The following is a 16,976-nucleotide window of genomic DNA, read 5'->3' on the forward strand; positions in this document are numbered from 1 at the left end:
GAGATTGATCTCGATCGCGATCCTGTGCCGAGCAGACTATATGTAGCGCATATATCTTACCGCAGTACGGAGTAAAGTATCGACTCTTTTAGTTTACAGGAAGCTGGCGCACCATGCGTAGGATCTCGGACTTGTCGTCTCCAATGACAGCACGACCATTGACCCAGTCAACGGTCTATAGAGTATAGTATTAGCACAACATATCCAGAAAGATCTCCGATGTAACAATGGGAGTAAGGAAAAGGTCGAACATACAATAGGCCTCACGAAATTCTCATTATCCTCCTTGAACTTCTTCAATGCGTCCTCCGCATCGCGGGCGCCCTTCACCAGCTCCGCAACACCATACGTCACCTTCTCGCCGGGATTGCCAACACCGCTGACGGGCGAGATGTAGTCGAGGATGCTGCGAAGCTGGTCTGTTGTCGGGGGCGAGGTGGTAACCTCCAGCTCGAACTCGCCGCGCTGTTGCTTTGAGTGGTTGGTGTGGTCGCTAGCTTGGTCTTCTGTGGCGGTTTCACCAGCGGTTGCGGAAGCTTGTTTCAGGATGTTGAGGGTTCTAGTCGATGCTTGGATGGAGGGGGAGTGGAAGAGGGTGATGGGGTCGAGGGTTTTGCTCTGTTTGTGAGTTAGATGGTGGTTTGGCAGCTAAGGGGGGGGGTGAATTGGTGGGTATGGAGGTTCATATAGGCAGACTTACGAAGCGGAACATCTTGACGGTTTGGGTATTTGCAATTTGGATGTGTTTTGGTGATAGAGGTAGGTAGAATGGAGGGAGGTGGAAGAAGTGGAGTTGGCTTAAGCTGCAGTTCCTGGATGATGTCATGTGCTGGCTCGGGTCGTCTCGGGCTAAGCTGCGCTGGTCCGAACGCGTCAACTTGATCTTCTCTTTCTAGTGTATATTGTATGCTACGAATACTACGTTGAGAATTTGAGAAATGCCATGGGGTATACAGAATCATTTTCTATGATCAGGCTTCTACCGCCTAACTTGGAGCGATGGCGTCCCTATGTCCTATCAACTCTCAACTCCCCATTTTGAGAAGGGTTTTGAACATCTCTCAACATCTAGGACTTTATCTAGGCGACATAGCCTCTTACTGCTCATTGACTGTCCCCATGCAGTCGATTGGCCTTTTTGTAGTAGGACTGAGCGATGTATCCAATGCGGTTAGGAACAGAGGCTGTTGGGGAGGGCGCCAAGTTTCGGGGTTGCGTGGTATTGTACCTCACTCGCCTCCAGCGAGTATCAGATTGTCACCTTTAGTCATTCCTCTTGTTATGCCTGCATATACTCATTAGTGACACACCAAAGTGCCAATATGCAAGAATATGGACATACCCAGGAAATCATAAACCAAAGTTCTCAACATGCAAGTAGATACCCTGCGCGCCAGTTCCTTTGTGCACAGCTCGTTCATCGCTCAGAGAAACCACGCTGCGGCGGACATCGTCTGCTAGACCACGAGGTCCGCACACAACCACGGCACTTTCTCCTTCGGCTTTCTCGAGGACCTTGCGGATGATGATTCGTGGCATGGGACGACCGGAGATAATGTTGGAATAAATAATTTCTTTGCTTGCGACTTCTTCAGGCCGAAGAGACTTCACATCCAGAGCAGCCTTCTCAGACTGAACAGGTGCTGGGCCAGAGCAGGTACAGGCACAGGCAGTATTGATATCCTCGTCTTCGATTTGCGCAGTGCAACAGCAACCTCCACCAGGGAGACACCCGCTACCTGTGGCAACGGGAGCCGAGGTCGATGTCGACTCGGCAGAGAGAGAATTAATCGAGACATTGTCCTTCTTGGATATATTCTTGCCTTCATCCTGGGCAAAGGTCTCCAGCGTAGGCGGAGACACTGTCTGTGATGGTAGTGAGACAGATATAGGCGGATCTAGCTTTTCATCGCATGTAATATAAATGCTAATTTCAATTTCCTTTTCGAAATTTGAACGTGTGCGTCGACACTCACTCACGTCTGCCAGCAAAGATTGCAGTTCGGAATCAAAGTAAGTCAGCTGAGAACGTGATTTGATTACCCAGACAAAGCGTAACCGCTTGGTAGCTGTTAAACGAGCAATACGGGCAGGCATCTGCTCCTTGCTGCCGTTGCTCTCCAGCTTCCATGCTGAGACAATATCCCGCAGAAGAGGCACCGTGAATGTCGCACCCATGCCACCCGCCAGCAGTACAACACTGTCGAACTGCCGCAAGGGCCGGATGCTTCCATATGGCCCTTCGATAAAAACTGTCGAACTGGACATTCCCGCCACTTGTCTATTCCCCAATAGACTATCGCTCTTTGAGGCGTACCGGAAGAAACGTCTAGTTCCCCCATTCTCGGCACGAATAAAGAACTTCATCTTATTATCTTCTGGAATGGATGCAATGGTGAAAGGGTGACATTGCAATGGAGCGACGGAGTGGCAAGTGAGGAAGACATGCTGACCGGGTTGCCACCCGATACCGGGGTTTTCGATAGTAACACAAGTGACATTTCCAGGTAGTGGAGTGAATGTAGCCGAGTGTTCCCAAAGAGCATTGGCCTTATTCTTTCGGTGGAAAATGGCCAAGTTCGCATATGCACCCCAAGTGTAGCGAGCAAGCCGATCGAAGACCAAAAGCCCAATTGGGATCCATACCCAGACCTTGACTTCATTAGGCGCATGCATCCATACCGCAACAATAAAGCCAACAAAGGTGATTAGATGCTGGATGACAAAGAACTCATAACTGAGCCGACGGATTGGAGCGAAGGAAGTGATCACAATAAAGGTCAGAATAACCCAAGCGGCAAACCCACGCTTCGTCAACGGATCGTTATAGAGCTGGTACGTGATATAATTCCAGCGACCCCAATCACGGAACCAGAATCCCATATGGATGGTGGTAGTCAACCACAGCGTCCGGGCAACCCAGCGATGGTACCAGTTCAAACTGACGTAGCTCATTCCTGCCAAGAACCCAATAATGTTCTGTCTGCCTGCCAGCAGAAAGATCAGCGGCAACTGGCAAATGGCGATGAAACCAGTGCGGTAGCCAACATCTTCCCATTTCCATACGTCCGTAGTGTCCAGCTTGTAGAAACACAGGACCATGACTACCACCAGGTTGGCTAACATGATGAGAACGGGGCCAAGTGGCGGGAAATGGAGGGTCAATCCTCCGAGTCGAAACGGCCGTGGAGTCGCATAGCTGACTTCGCGGACTGTTGCTGTGACGGTGGCGTAGAGATTGAAGAACAGAGATTTTGGTTTGGCGGGCGTGAGTGAAGAATCTCGCAAGCTGATTATTGTCAGTCAAGATCACCGGATGTCAAGGCACAACATACCGATGGCTAGCAATAACGCGATCCAGCACGTTCACAAGGGTTGCTGCCCCGATTGCACTTCCCACGACAGCCCAGTACATCTTCTGCAGGGTGAACAGACTGGGAATGCCATCGCCCATGGACATTGAGCCCGCAGGCATGTCACCCATTGCCATGGACATCTTGTGCTGGATGTGTAGAAGAAGGCATGAGATGGAAGCCCACTAAGCATCACCCAGGTGTCGAGGTCACCAATGTCACCAATAACAGAGCAGATTACCAATATTATGCTCATCCATGCTCACCTCCCGGGTTTGGGTCGAGGTGGGGTCCGCCATGTGGACACCCGTGGCACCGTTGGGCCCAATGCGGCAATGTGTAACTTCCTGTTTCGAAGGTTATTTCTCTTCTTCATCTTCTGTTGATTCTCATACTCTCTCTCCTTCCTCAATCATAGAATCAATCAGAAGACATGGATATGACCAGCTCGACCTCACACAGTATGAGCTCCTCGACGAGCTCTATGAGCATGACTATGGTCTTCAAAAATTCGCACGACACGCCGCTTTTCTCCAATGCATGGACTCCTGCATCCTCCGGTGGCTTTGCAGGCACATGTATTTTCTTGATTATTCTCGCTATCATCGACCGATGCCTCATCGCTTTCAAAGTAACCATGGAGCGCCACTGGCTCGCCGCACATCTCAACCGACGATATGTCACTGTTGCTGGCAAAAGCACCGAAGCTGCCAACATTGACTCCGACCCGGATGCGAAACTTGCATCGCTTATCACCGCGCAGGGCGTTGAAGAGTCAGTCAAAGTTGTGCACAACATCACTCATGGGCCAATTCCCTGGCGGTTCAGCGTCGATCTACCGCGAGCAGTCCTGTTCCTAGGCATTGTGGGCGTATCCTATCTACTGTAAGTTCTAGTATTTACTGGTATTAGGGCAAACGCTAATACCACGTCCAGCATGCTAGCCGTCATGACTATGAATATCGGCTATTTCTGTTCGGTGCTTGGAGGCGCTTTCCTCGGGGAATTGGCGGTCGGGCGCTTTATTCAAACTAATGAGCATGGCCACTGAAGATCTTACATTTGACTTTGATACGTTTTGCGCATGTGGGAATTATTTATGAACTTGAGCAGCATCTGTCTGGCGTTGGGGATAATATGATACGGATTGACTTGACTCTAATTGCTCTCATCATAAATCTCTCTTTTCTTTTCCCCCTCCTCGCTGTCTCCGCGGTCCAGAGCTGCATGCAATCAGATGACTAAACCCTGCGCGCGCAATTGAGCTAATTTACTAACCGGATCCGGACTAGCCCGTCGGTAATATCCACTTTTGGCGCTAGCGTAAGGCTTTAATTTACTTTGGTCTGAGTTACCAAAAACAGCAGGTACAGGCCGTTGTATCTGACATATGACCATTGTCGAGAAATTGTAAGGTGTCTGGAAATATGCTAGGTGAAGATATATGATTATCCAGTATAGCGTGGTATGGAAGCATCGGGGAGTGAAGTTCAGGCTATGGGAGCCTAAAGACCACTCCATAAAACAGGATCCCGGTGTCGGATGATTCCGAATCATGCAGTCTCAAAGGGGAAAGGGTCATTATTGCCGGTATATCGGATCCAACGGGGCTTCATAGGTGGACCCTGTTTTTGTCAAGTCCCGCTAACTCCCTCACCTTGTACATATATGCAGAACTCGTATAGACCTCCGGGGTTCAAAGAGCTGAGTTTTCCCACTTTTTCTAGGATATCTACTCCTGTCTGATTCACTTGCTACACTTATTCCAGCTCTTCTATTTTAATACGCCAACATACTCCCAATGAAGCTCTCCCTCTTCACCTTCACGGCCATCGTGCCATTGGCTGCCGCACACTTCAAGCTGATGTATCCAACCTCTCGTGGCTTCGACGAGGATACCATGCCCAATTTTCCCTGCGGTGGAATGAGCCAGTCCTCCAATCGTACAAAACTGCCACTGTCTGGTGGCTCATTCCCCGTCGCTCTTCAGATGCACCATTCCCAGACTGCCGTCGAGGTCCTTCTTGCTCTGGGCAGTGATCCGGGAGACAACTTCAACATTGTCCTCTCGCCAACTTTCCAGGTCAACGGCCTTGGTGAATTCTGTCTTCCTCACGTCGAGATCAATGAGAAGTTGATCGGCCGTAACCTCACCAATGGGATGAACGCTACCCTTCAGGTGCAGACCAACGGTGACCCAAGTGGTGGTCTCTATGCTGTATGTTCACTTCCGAATTTGGCGGTTTATTGCGGTATACTAATACAATACAGTGCGCCGATATCCAGTTCTCTTCCGATGTCACGTATCAGACACCATCTGCCTGTAGCAATAACACCAATCTCGCTGCCACCGCCTTCCCCGAGGCTTCTGCTGCACGTAATGCCAACGAGTCTACTGCTGAGGGTCAGGCACAGAGCGGATCCTCATCCTCATCCACTTCGACTTCGACTGCCTCTACTTCCACTTCCACCTCCACCTCCAATGGTGCTGCTGTACCGATGCAAACCGCCGCTTGGGGATTTATTGGTGCTGCTCTCGTTGGTGGTCTTGCTGTGCTGTAAAAGCTGATTATTTGGTTGCTTCTACTTTATTGTCTTTGGTCTCGGAGTTTAGCGGTGCATAATAAACAATGATGTCTTCTCTCACACGAGACGATCCTGTTGCGCTCACACGACTAATCACATCGCAGAATGTGACATGCACCCTTTTGTCACTTGCTGATACTCTAGCCATGTTTCGCGTAGAAGATTGGGGTAGTCTGAATATTGCGTTCTCATCGTTCTGCTGTCTTCTTTCCGACAGGATGAGCCTTACAATTAACCCTATGTTGCATCTGCTGACCTCTGCTGCTTCAAGACGAAACCGGCGGCCGATAACGTGACAGGGAATTCCCAGTCACCTATGCCGACAGCGCAGCGAAATTGAATGTCAAATTCTACGTTACATATAGAGAGTACATCAAGGACATTGACAATTTGAGATCAATGATCTCTGCAATCGCTATACCCTGACGAACAGGTCTACCCAGAAGATGGTAATCCCACGTGTCGTCCTAGTAATTATTCGCAAAGTATTTGGATGAGCAAACTCATAGTCTCGGTAAAATCCAGTATTCCTCATCGCCCTTGCATGGCAGTGGAAGGCAGATAGTATGAAGTGTCACGTGTGCGGGTAGATTGACATATCAGGCAACTAGGAAAATGGATCATCTCAAGACATGAGCATCCAACAAACGGAGAGAGTTGCTAGCATAGTCCAGGGCATAGTCCATGATGGAGAACCTTGAGATACTGCGTCCAGTTGGTGAGTAGATCCCGATCCCTGTCAAAAGCAGTCGGGAACCTTCTCCGAAAGTCAACAATGCCTGACCCCAGTAAGGTCGATTGGAACAATATTCAACGTCACGTCATCAGCTTATGTTTTACTTAAACGTTGCTGTATCAGCAAATTATTTCCTACCAGACTCGTTCGTGCTACCTGTCAAAGACTATGTCTATCAGGCATGCGAGGCCGCAATCGCGGAACATCCGTCGCTATCCGCCATTGTGGCGGACGAAGACACACGAGACCCCTATTTCGTACGGCTGCCAGAAATTGATCTTGACCAAGTTGTGTCTTTCCAGGACAGAAAACCAGGCTTGTTAAGTACCGAAGCTGATGGCGAGCCTACCCCGGATCTTGACCTGCAAACCTTGCTTGCGACCGAGCATAACACGCCTTTCAGGGCTCCAAATCCTTTCTGGAGAGTCTCTGTCCTTCTAGATATAGAAGATGAGCGGCAATTTACTGTGGCATTTGTATATCACCACGCCATTGGCGATGGAACATCCGGGAAAGCCTTCCATCGGACCTTCCTACGAGCCCTAGGCGTAACGGAGTCCTCGGACCAGACTATATCCATCGTCAAGTCTCCAAACCTCCCTCTTTTGCCAAATATCGAGGAAGTGCACCCAATGTCTTTTTCCTTACTCTATCTTGCGAAGAAAATAATCCAGGAAAAAGTATACTCCCGACGACCCACAGGTCTATGGACTGGCTCCAAGGTCCTACTCCCCACTCAAACCCGCCTGCGGCTCGTGCCATTCTCCAGACTCCTTGTCAAGGCAGTAAGAGACAGATGTCGACAAGAGAGTACGACAATCACCGCACTTCTGCAGACGATTGTCGCTCGCTCTATCTTCGCACACATCCCGCCTGAGTTCACGCGGCTCGCCTGCACCGGCGCGCTCTCGAGTCGGCGCTGGCTGCCAGATTTTATCACTGATGAATCAATGGGTGTCTGGGTCCAAGACTACGAAGAGACCTATTCCCGGGCGACAGTCGCACCGTCTGAAGGCTTCCCATGGGCAGAGGCTAGACGGTCTCGTAAGACGATTCAGTCTGTCCTGAAAATGAAAGGGAAAAATGCTAGCACGAGTCTGCTTCAGTTTGTCGATAATTTTCAGGAGGAATTGTGTTTGTCCAAGGTTGGCAAGGACCGTGATAAGAGCTTCGAGGTGTCGAATATCGGCGTTTTGGACCCGCAAACAAATCCTGACCTGCCTTCTATCAAGGGGATGGTTTTTTCCCAGTGTGCCAGTGTGATGGGTAATGCCATTGAGGTGTCGGCTGTTACTGGTGGGGATGGGTGTTTGGTGCTAGCTGTCTCTTGGCAGCAAGGGGTTGTGGAAGCTGATCTCATCAATGAAATCGTAGAATCGACCAAGCAGGACCTATATTCTCTTGACGTGGCGTGATCAATGGGGATAATTCTTGCTTGGGTATAGACTTTTTAATGTTTAATAGTGCATCCATAGACTTATCGGGAGCGCTCTTCGGATGCTGTTATCAGGTGGGCGGTGAGAGGGCGATAACATCGGCGGCAGAATCATAGGGAATCTACAGTCTGACCTTTCCCAACCTTCTTGTTAACATCTCATAACATATAACTATCAACTTTCAATATGACTCGTGGCCCCTACATTGTTCCGGCGCTCAAGAAGCACACTGCCACTGTCATCATGGCCCACGGGCTGGGAGATAGGTAAGTGTATCGCTGGAAGATAGTTAAACGCTAGTATCAAGTCTAACAGTGTTCGAATCTAGTGGTGCCGGATGGTATGAAAATGCCCATCAATCGCCTAGCCTAAGCCAATGATCGTCGCATCTGACCATGATTTTCTAATTTCTAATAGGATGTCCCTTGCCCAGACCTGGCGCCGCCGCGGCAAGTTCGACGAGGTGTCCTTCATCTTCCCCAATGCGCCCGACATCCCGATCACAGTTGTATGTGAACCTCATATTCATCATCAATTGAATATCAATTGACGAGATTTCAATTAGAACTTCGGCAGGCCCATGCCTGGGTGGTACGACATCTCGAAACTTGGCGGTGATGTGAGCCCTCCATGCCCAAAATTGTCGAATAAACTCATAGTCCTGACCATTATCTCCTTCTATCTAGTTGGAATTCGAAGAATTCCTTAAAAGCCAGGATGAACCAGGGATTATCCGCTCCCGCGACTACTTCAATAGCCTCATCGAGCAAGAGATGGAAAAGAATATCAAGGCTTCACGTATCATCCTGGGCGGGTTCTCCCAGGGAGGTGCGATGTCCGTGTTCACCGGTGTGACCAGCAAGGAAAAGCTCGGTGGTGTTTTCGGTCTATCATGCTACATGCTATTGAGCGACCGGATTAAGAACTACCTGCCCGAGGGGTGGCCCAACAAGAAGACGCCGTTTTTCCTTGCCCACGGCCTCGAGGATAACGTTGTCCCATTCGCATCTGGCAAGACTTCGGCAGCTAAACTCAAGGAACTCGGCCTAGAGAATGTTTCCTTCAGCCAATACGAGTATGTTTTGGTCGCTGTTGTTCTGGATTGTGATGGTCTGCTTACTTGATATTCCTACGTTACAGAGATCTTGGTCACTCGGCGACCCCCGAAGAAATCGATGATCTAGAGAAGTTCATTGAGAAAGCCCTCGCCACTGAAGGAGAGGGTAGTGCTTCTGCTGGCTTATGACTTAGTCATGATCAGAACGAGAACACCGAAATTGGTCTTTGGAGATATACCTTGATCATGGGTTTTGTGGTACTGCTTGCTGCTGTCATCTGGTCTAGATATCAGTTGTCAAAGCAGAAACAATCTATACAGACGCAGCATTAACAAACCGAGCCCAGATCCAGCTTTGAGATACATAATAGTGCAATTCAATACCGGTCTTGTAAGTGTGAGTGATAAAGTCGGGCCTCGCCTGCTTAGCGTAGGAACCTCGGAATATATATATCTCTATGTCCATATGATGTATTTCACCGACGCATTTACTCCTTATAGCTAGGGGATATTTACCGCCAGGTGGTATTAAATGTACATTTAAACTTAAGCTTGCTAATGCCAATGTAATTTATGATAGCGTGGTCAATCTACTACATGTGCGCAGTTATCCTAGCATCTGGTCGGTCGACCATAGACCTAGAAGAAATTCTAGATGGTATGTGGATATATGCAGCGTGATGCAGTAGAAGAGGTTTGCTTTTAGATTATAATATTGAAAAACTCTTCAGAAGTCGGTAGTTGTACATTGATATAAGCCTCAGATATCGAGGCTGCAGATGCAAGATGAGGGAAGAGTCGCAAACGTATCGTACAGCCAATAAAATCATGACATACGCCCAGGGATATCCAAGATTGCAGATAGTGCAGAAACTTCGGGCATTCGAAGCCTCGAGATTGGAAAGAACAATTGTGGGAGGAGAAAATGGAACACTGGCAGGAGAGGTGGAGGAGGTTCGGAGATGTAGATAGATCAAATTCTCTGTGCGGACACAGCATGATCACAGATCAATAGTCGAGGCGCAATGGTCTAGTCGGGGGATTATTTTTCACCCAGCATCTCCTTGCGCATCTCCTCCCGTTGTGTCCGCGTTTGTTCCTTCTCACGTGCGCGTTGTGCGTCTAGAGCTGCTTGCTTTTTATCTAATTCTTCCTGGGCGGCGTACCAGACTAGAAGAATTGGTCATAACCATTAGCCACGGATGCACTCCCAGGGCCGAGCGAACCCGATACCGCAGATATAATCATCTCCAGGGTAAATTGCGAGTACAAGACATACTAGACTTATCGGACTTGGACCACTCCTTCAGCTTAGTGACGTAGTCATCGAATTCCTGCGCCCGGCGGTCTCCCTGTTCGGCGCTGCGCTTCTGCAGATCCGGGTTGTATCGCTTTCTAAGCTCTTCGTCGGAGGGTCGGAGATATTCGACAAGAGCGGGGCCACCGACGACCATGAGGAGGCCACTACGGTGAGAACCGAATGTGAGCACAAGTTTTTGTGACGATGCAGGCGAGTATCACTTACCCAGCTATGGTCTTCGCCCATAATCCGGCGCGAGACATTGTGGTAAATCCGAAGCGCGGATGCTGATTACCGATTTGAGGCTTCGGTATGACGATGTGTTTCTCGGATGACTCGGGGAGATATAACTCGAGATGCTGAGACCGATGGATCATTAACATCATCGCGGCTCTCATTTGCTGTTAGAGGCGGCGTGGCGCAGCCGATGTGGCGCAGTAATACGCTTTGCCCGATCGAGCGTGCCACTTGTATCAATTTTTGTCGCTTGTTCCGTCATTCTTGAGGAAGTAGTCCGAGACAGGATGTGGAGTCTGTCATACATATGTATACTTACAAAGTCCATACTTCCGAGGTAGCGACATGTTATACGGAGTACAAGCTTGGGCAGTCCTCAGGGGTGCTGTGCTGCCCGATTGGTCTAGGGTTTAGTTTAACTTAGTCATCATGGTTTGACCTCGGGACCCCTGAGCAGCTGTAATCCCTACATAACTATGGCTAATATCACGGAGTACAAGTACAGTTACCAGGGAAGTACAACTGGATGCCAACAAGTCCCGTCGGGTTTGAAATTGAGATTGTGATGGGCTTGCAGGACGACATAGTGTGTAGGATCCCGGGCCCCAGCTTCACCCCTGATCGTCAGGCACCGAGTGGACTGAATTACATGTACTCCGTAACTTTCGAGCTTTACCTTCACATACAATGATGTACTGTATAACAGCTGTATACTGCATCGAAGCATCAAAGGCAGTGAGAATAATAAAAGGAATATGGGTCTATGACGATACTGCAGTTCTATATTCCCCACTTGCGTTAGTCCTCTAAACGGCCGCAAAGGAGATTGGATACTATAAAAAGGGAAAGTATAATAAAGCATGAAGAGCATGAAATGCATGAAAAGCATGGAAAATACGAAAAACAAAACAAAAAGTGTCTGGCGGTTGTGGGTCAAGCGATTTGTTTAATTTAAAGGGTCACCTGCGACCGCCCCTAAATCATTCTGCCCCCGCTTGCTTTACTCTTTACTTGAACTTCACTGAACTCACTTTGGAGTGTGGCTCCTGACCACCCTCAGGTGCTTGATCAGCTTGCGGCAGGCGCGTTGGTCATTCGACACTGCGGTTTGGCTTTGCGCGAGGTACCTAGGTAAGGATCAGTGTGGAGTCCCAAGGGTTGCCTTCTCAGGATATCCATGGATCGTGAAATGAATAAGCTAACTCCAAATTGCAGCCCTGGACCCCTGGAGTTTACCGAACTGTCTTCTCCTTGCATGCGACTGCCCACAAGATTTGCACGATCGTGAACGATCCTCGAAGACTACTCGAATCACCGTTGTATAGTACGCTTGTCGGCCTGCGCCATGTCATACCCCCAACAACATCAAGCGCAGAGGCCGCCTTTGCGACAATACAGCAATCCCCCTCCGCGTTCTGTGACATCGCCAGGAGGATATTCGCAAGATGGCTCCCACGGAGGATACAGCGACGGTGGCATGAGTAGCCATAGCTACCAGCAGACTGACCCCGGCTACGACGATGCGGCATACAGCTACCAGTCCACCTCCTCCGGTTCGCAATCATATGCTTCTATGAAATCTCAGCCACGCTCGATGCGACCGCCGGGACCACCAGGTCCGAGAAATGGACGACCGCCAGGCCCTGGATACGATGATCGGCGGGGCTATCCTCCTGGCGGAAGACCACCCCCGCAATCGCGGTCAAGAACACGTACGTAAATTCAGACAGGGACCCCAAAGCCCTACTAACCGACTATAAGCTGGCGCACGCCCACCCCCAGGCGGTACCTTCGATAATCCTTTCCCCTCCTTTCCAAGTCGAGACCCAAGAGATCCGAGGCCGCCTACAGACCCACGAGATCCTAGAGCACCTAGAGACCCAAGGGATCGGCGCGGTCCGCCACGAGGGCTAGAGAATGATATGGCTGCAATGGACATTAATGGCAGGGGTCCTCCTAGATCGCACACTGTGAATTCCGATGGAAGACGGCCAGATATGCGACAGCCACCTCCGCGCGGAGGTCCGCGCGGACCTCCACCAGGGCGGGGCCGAGGTGGCTATCCAATGGGTCCAGTGCGAGCTGCTAGTTCAGGCAGACCAGGTCGACCTGATAGAGACTATCCAGACTCCATGGGCCCGTCTATGCATCCGCCACCAAGAAGCGCAACGATGCCGCTCGCCCCAGGCGCACCACTCTACTCAGGCGCACCACTCTACCCAGGCCAGTCGACCTACCAAGAAACAGATTACCCAGCGAGCTCCATGAAGGAACCTCTTATGCGTCCTGATACTGCTGGGAGCATGCGACCCCCACGGTCTCGTGCCCCCAACGATATAGACCCAGGACTGATGATCCCCGCCACTACATTGATGATCCCCCCCGAGCCCGCCAATCGTGTTTCATATGCGCCCAAGGACTTTCTGGACAGCTATTATGAGTCTGGTGCTGGTGCTGCCGATGAACCCGATATGCCTAATTTCGATGCCATGCCCGACCCTCGTCATGCCCCGATTGATGAGATGGGTTTGGACATAACACCCGTCAAGAGACCGGTCCATGGACCGACTTCTTCCCTCGAAGAGTACTCATATACCCCCAACGGGTCGGAGGCTATGAAATCCCAATCTCAACCAAATTTTCAACAAGCAGACGGTGCCGGTGCCAATCAGTTTGAAAATGCGGGATTTCAGTTTGGTATTCCTGGAGAAGCTTCCCATGCTCCCGCTTTCGACCACCCAGGCTCTGCTGGGTATGTGTCGAACGGTTACGAAGATTACGCCGGTTACTCACATGGCTCTTCCCCTGTCCGATCCAACCAGCCAGGCTATTCCCACGACCAGGCTGAGATGTCAGATCCTCATCAGAATCCCGATACTCTTACTCACCACCCAGCGCCATTCCGCCCCGGTCACGATCAAGGATCCAAACCTGCGCCGGTTCGGCAGTACATCACTCCTGAATCTATCCCAGCCCTTGCTGCTCCACAGCCAATGATGCCTAGTGGAACGGTTCAGGCGCCTGTCACGATTGAAGAGATACAGCGGCTACAACAACAGGCGCGAGCCAATCCTTCTGATCAGAAGACTCAACTTCTACTCGTCAAAAAGCTAGTCGAGGCTTCGACGGTTCTGGTGGAGGACAACAGCAGACTGGATCCGAAAACCAAAGCCAAGGCCAAGGAGAAGTACGTGATGGATGCACATAAGATCCTCAAAAAGCTTGTTACAGCCGGGTATTCTGAAGCCCAGTTTTTCCTGGCTGACTGCCACGGTGAGGGTCTAATGGGGCTGGAAGTCGACCCCAAAGAAGCTTTCTCACTATATCACTCTGCTGCGAAGCAAGGCCACGCACAGTCTGCATATCGCGTGGCTGTATGCTGCGAGATCGGACAGGAAGAAGGTGGCGGCACCAAACGTGATCCATTCAAGGCCGTTCAATGGTACAAGCGCGCCGCTGCGCTTGGTGATACACCAGCCATGTACAAAATGGGAATGATTAATCTAAAGGGACTGCTGGGTCAAGCTCGGAATCCCCGGGAGGGTGTATCGTGGCTTAAGCGGGCCGCTGACCGTGCGGACGAGGAAAACCCGCACGCTCTCCACGAGCTTGCCCTCATGTATCAGAACGCTGGCGGGAATGATATCATCGTCCGCGACGAGCAGTATGCCTCCCAGCTATTCCATCATGCTGCCGAGCTGGGCTACAAGTTCTCTCAATTCAAGCTTGGTACTGCTTATGAGTACGGTCTGATGGGATGCCCTATTGACAACCGCACGAGTATCATCTGGTACACTCGTGCCGCGGCCCAGGGTGAACATCAGAGCGAACTCGCCCTTAGTGGTTGGTATCTTACCGGATCGGAGGGTATTCTATCGCAAAATGATACCGAGGCTTATCTGTGGGCCCGAAAGGCCGCCACCGCAGGTCTTGCCAAGGCAGAATATGCTATGGGATATTTCACCGAGGTCGGAATCGGCGCTGCTGCTAATCTAGATGACGCAAAGAGATGGTACTGGCGCGCAGCTGGTGAGTTGACCTCCCTTTGACTGTTTTTCGCTCTAGCCAACTAACCTTTTTTTCAGCCCAAGGATACCCCAAGGCCCGTGAGCGTCTTGAAGACCTTAAGAAGGGCGGAAGCCGAATGCAAAAGACTCGTCTCTCACGCTCAGCCGTTAACAAGCAGAGTGATGGGGACTGCGTTCTCATGTAATTGGATATCTTCGTCCTTCATGATTTGCCACGCTTGAAATATGGCTTGCATGTATGCATCTCTCTTCATGATCACCGGCGCTTGATGTATTCTACCCCGGTCCAGAACGCTTCTCTTCTACCCCATGGACTGCTGGATTACTTTATTTTCTTACTTGCTCATATCCTTTTTTTTTCCAATGTTCTTCCTTGTTTCGAATTGCTCTTCTTTTCTTTACCTTCTTTGGTCCCCCATTTTATTCTTATTTTTATTTTTTACGAATGGGATGTGCATGACTGGAATGGACACGGTGAAACCAATATCAACTGGCTGTAGCATTTGTATACATTAATAGATTGTTGAACGAATTTTCTTTTTAACGTACGATGTATACATATACGAAGAAGTCCCAATTCCCCTTGAGATACCCGTAAATCCGAGCCAAAGCTGCAGAGCGGATATATGGGTCGTCAACGGGTGAATTCCGCACTGACTGGATTTAATTTCCAATGCTTGGCCTTATGATCGGGCTCTCTGCGCTTCCAAAAGCATCTAATTAATCAGCTCTAGTTCCCTGGAATAAGTTGTCTTTCTTTTTGTCTGAACATTTCAATATAAATAGAAGCTGTTTGGTGATTTCTACAAGGTAGTACATTGCCAGCTCCATCCGAAACAAGCCATATATGTCTTCCGAAAGCCGACATAACGACTCGGAAACACGAACACCCCATTCATTCAGCGGACACAAAATCGCTCTTGTCACTCTTTTGACCGTTCTCACGGCTGTACTTATTGCTCTATTCTGGGAAGACACCGCCAATCTGTTCGGCTTCCGACGCCTCCTTGGATCCTGCGCGCGCTCAGCGGCAGTACCTCTATCTGCTTCAACTTCCATTGCAGCAGCTGCGACAGTGAAGGGAAACTCAGACGTAAAATCCAGCATGAAAACACCTATTTACTTCCTCAGCCATGGCGGGGTAAGTTATCTATATCCTGGTTCTTATCATGGACTAAAAGCTGATTTAATACCCACAGCCAAACGTCATGTACGAGACCGATCACCCGGCTTACCGTAAGCTCGGGGAGATTGGGCGCGAGATAACAACCAAGGTGAAGCCGAAGGCTGTCGTGGTATTCTCGGCGCATTGGCAGGCCGGTCGAAATACGATCCAGGTGAATACCGCCGAGAAGACTGATTTGATCTATGAGTATGTTTGATATCGAAATCATGGAAATTCCGAACTAACTGGATTTAGCTTCTATGGCTTCCCAGGTCATTACTATAAAGAGAAGTACCCAAATGTGGGTAGCAAGGAATTAGCAAATGAAGTCCTGAGATTGTTGAAAGAAGCCGATATCCCGGCCGAGGGCGTTGAGCGCGGACTCGACCACGGCATCTGGGCTAGCTTCAAGTGCGGTATGTGACAATTTGCATCAAAACGGAAACTAGACGCTGACGAGGACACTGCAGCCTTCGAGCCAGAAACAAACCCACTGAACGTTCCCATCGTGCAAGTCTCGCTCTTCAACACAGAAGACCCAGACCAGCACTACCGACTCGGACAGGCAGTCGCGAGTCTTCGCGAGCAGAATATCCTGATCATCGTGTCCGGGATGGCCGTGCATAACCTGCGCGATATGCGGTTTGCCTTTGGCAGTTCGACCCCGATGCCGTATGCGGTTAGCTTCGACGAGGCGCTTAAGGATGCCGTGACGACTGCGCCTGCTGAACGGCAGAAGGCCATGGCTGAGCTATTAAAGAGACCAGACGCACGCCAGGCTCATCCTTCCTTCGAGCATTTGCTGCCTATTCATATTGGGGCTGGTGCTGCGGCCGAGGACCTGGGGAAGAGGATCTGGACGTTCCCCGAGGGGAGTATGAGCTGGGCGCAGTATCGGTTTGGTGAGGTTGGCAATGTTAGTAGCGCGTTGTAAGAGATATCATCGAATCATCACCGGAAGTAATTAAATTGGATTTGTTTTGGATATGAGCTTCGATTTCATCTATAGGTACAGAAGATGGGCGTAGGACGGTGGGAACGCGGGGGGCATAAAATAGATCTGCAGAGAAACAAAAAC

At 50.0% G+C, this 16,976-nt stretch overlaps 9 protein-coding genes across 9 annotated transcripts; 6 read left to right on the plus strand and 3 right to left on the minus strand.

The window, feature by feature from the left end:
• Positions 1-88: 88 nt before the first annotated feature.
• Positions 89-712, minus strand: LCP9604111_4443 (uncharacterized protein; the record flags this gene model as incomplete). Its single annotated transcript, XM_039072143.1, has 3 exons — positions 89-175; positions 256-618; positions 701-712. 3 exons carry the CDS (start codon positions 710-712, stop codon positions 89-91), a joined length of 462 nt encoding a protein of 153 aa, XP_038929485.1.
• Positions 713-1,229: 517 nt separating this feature from the next.
• LCP9604111_4444 (ferric reductase family protein) lies at positions 1,230-3,496 on the minus strand (the record flags this gene model as incomplete). The annotated part of the gene is made up of 4 exons (XM_039072144.1): positions 1,230-1,285; positions 1,343-1,400; positions 1,450-3,289; positions 3,336-3,496. 4 exons carry the CDS (start codon positions 3,494-3,496, stop codon positions 1,230-1,232), a joined length of 2,115 nt encoding a protein of 704 aa, XP_038929486.1.
• A 320-nt stretch (positions 3,497-3,816) lies between these two features.
• On the plus strand, positions 3,817-4,404 carry LCP9604111_4445 (copper transporter family protein; the record flags this gene model as incomplete). The annotated part of the gene is made up of 2 exons (XM_039072145.1): positions 3,817-4,238; positions 4,290-4,404. 2 exons carry the CDS (start codon positions 3,817-3,819, stop codon positions 4,402-4,404), a joined length of 537 nt encoding a protein of 178 aa, XP_038929487.1.
• Positions 4,405-5,154: 750 nt separating this feature from the next.
• LCP9604111_4446 (putative GPI anchored protein) lies at positions 5,155-5,915 on the plus strand (the record flags this gene model as incomplete). The annotated part of the gene is made up of 2 exons (XM_039072146.1): positions 5,155-5,571; positions 5,625-5,915. The coding sequence occupies 2 exons, from the start codon at positions 5,155-5,157 to the stop codon at positions 5,913-5,915; spliced, it is 708 nt and encodes a 235-aa protein (XP_038929488.1).
• Positions 5,916-6,626: 711 nt separating this feature from the next.
• On the plus strand, positions 6,627-8,090 carry LCP9604111_4447 (uncharacterized protein; the record flags this gene model as incomplete). Its single annotated transcript, XM_039072147.1, has 2 exons — positions 6,627-6,657; positions 6,733-8,090. The coding sequence occupies 2 exons, from the start codon at positions 6,627-6,629 to the stop codon at positions 8,088-8,090; spliced, it is 1,389 nt and encodes a 462-aa protein (XP_038929489.1).
• Positions 8,091-8,297: 207 nt separating this feature from the next.
• LCP9604111_4448 (palmitoyl-(protein) hydrolase) lies at positions 8,298-9,357 on the plus strand (the record flags this gene model as incomplete). The annotated part of the gene is made up of 6 exons (XM_039072148.1): positions 8,298-8,377; positions 8,440-8,451; positions 8,529-8,619; positions 8,677-8,730; positions 8,798-9,186; positions 9,252-9,357. The coding sequence occupies 6 exons, from the start codon at positions 8,298-8,300 to the stop codon at positions 9,355-9,357; spliced, it is 732 nt and encodes a 243-aa protein (XP_038929490.1).
• An 853-nt stretch (positions 9,358-10,210) lies between these two features.
• Positions 10,211-10,731, minus strand: LCP9604111_4449 (uncharacterized protein; the record flags this gene model as incomplete). The annotated part of the gene is made up of 3 exons (XM_039072149.1): positions 10,211-10,338; positions 10,448-10,632; positions 10,694-10,731. 3 exons carry the CDS (start codon positions 10,729-10,731, stop codon positions 10,211-10,213), a joined length of 351 nt encoding a protein of 116 aa, XP_038929491.1.
• A 1,319-nt stretch (positions 10,732-12,050) lies between these two features.
• Positions 12,051-14,918, plus strand: LCP9604111_4450 (uncharacterized protein; the record flags this gene model as incomplete). The annotated part of the gene is made up of 3 exons (XM_039072151.1): positions 12,051-12,417; positions 12,467-14,734; positions 14,791-14,918. 3 exons carry the CDS (start codon positions 12,051-12,053, stop codon positions 14,916-14,918), a joined length of 2,763 nt encoding a protein of 920 aa, XP_038929492.1.
• Positions 14,919-15,580: 662 nt separating this feature from the next.
• Positions 15,581-16,832, plus strand: LCP9604111_4451 (DODA-type extradiol aromatic ring-opening family dioxygenase; the record flags this gene model as incomplete). The annotated part of the gene is made up of 4 exons (XM_039072152.1): positions 15,581-15,874; positions 15,933-16,105; positions 16,154-16,314; positions 16,369-16,832. The coding sequence occupies 4 exons, from the start codon at positions 15,581-15,583 to the stop codon at positions 16,830-16,832; spliced, it is 1,092 nt and encodes a 363-aa protein (XP_038929493.1).
• Between the last annotated feature and the right edge of the window lie 144 nt (positions 16,833-16,976).

The sequence above is a fragment of the Penicillium roqueforti genome, assembly GCF_015533775.1.
Source record: "Penicillium roqueforti strain LCP96 04111 chromosome Unknown scaffold_09, whole genome shotgun sequence".
In the NCBI taxonomy this organism is placed as follows: Eukaryota; Fungi; Ascomycota; class Eurotiomycetes; order Eurotiales; family Aspergillaceae; genus Penicillium; species Penicillium roqueforti.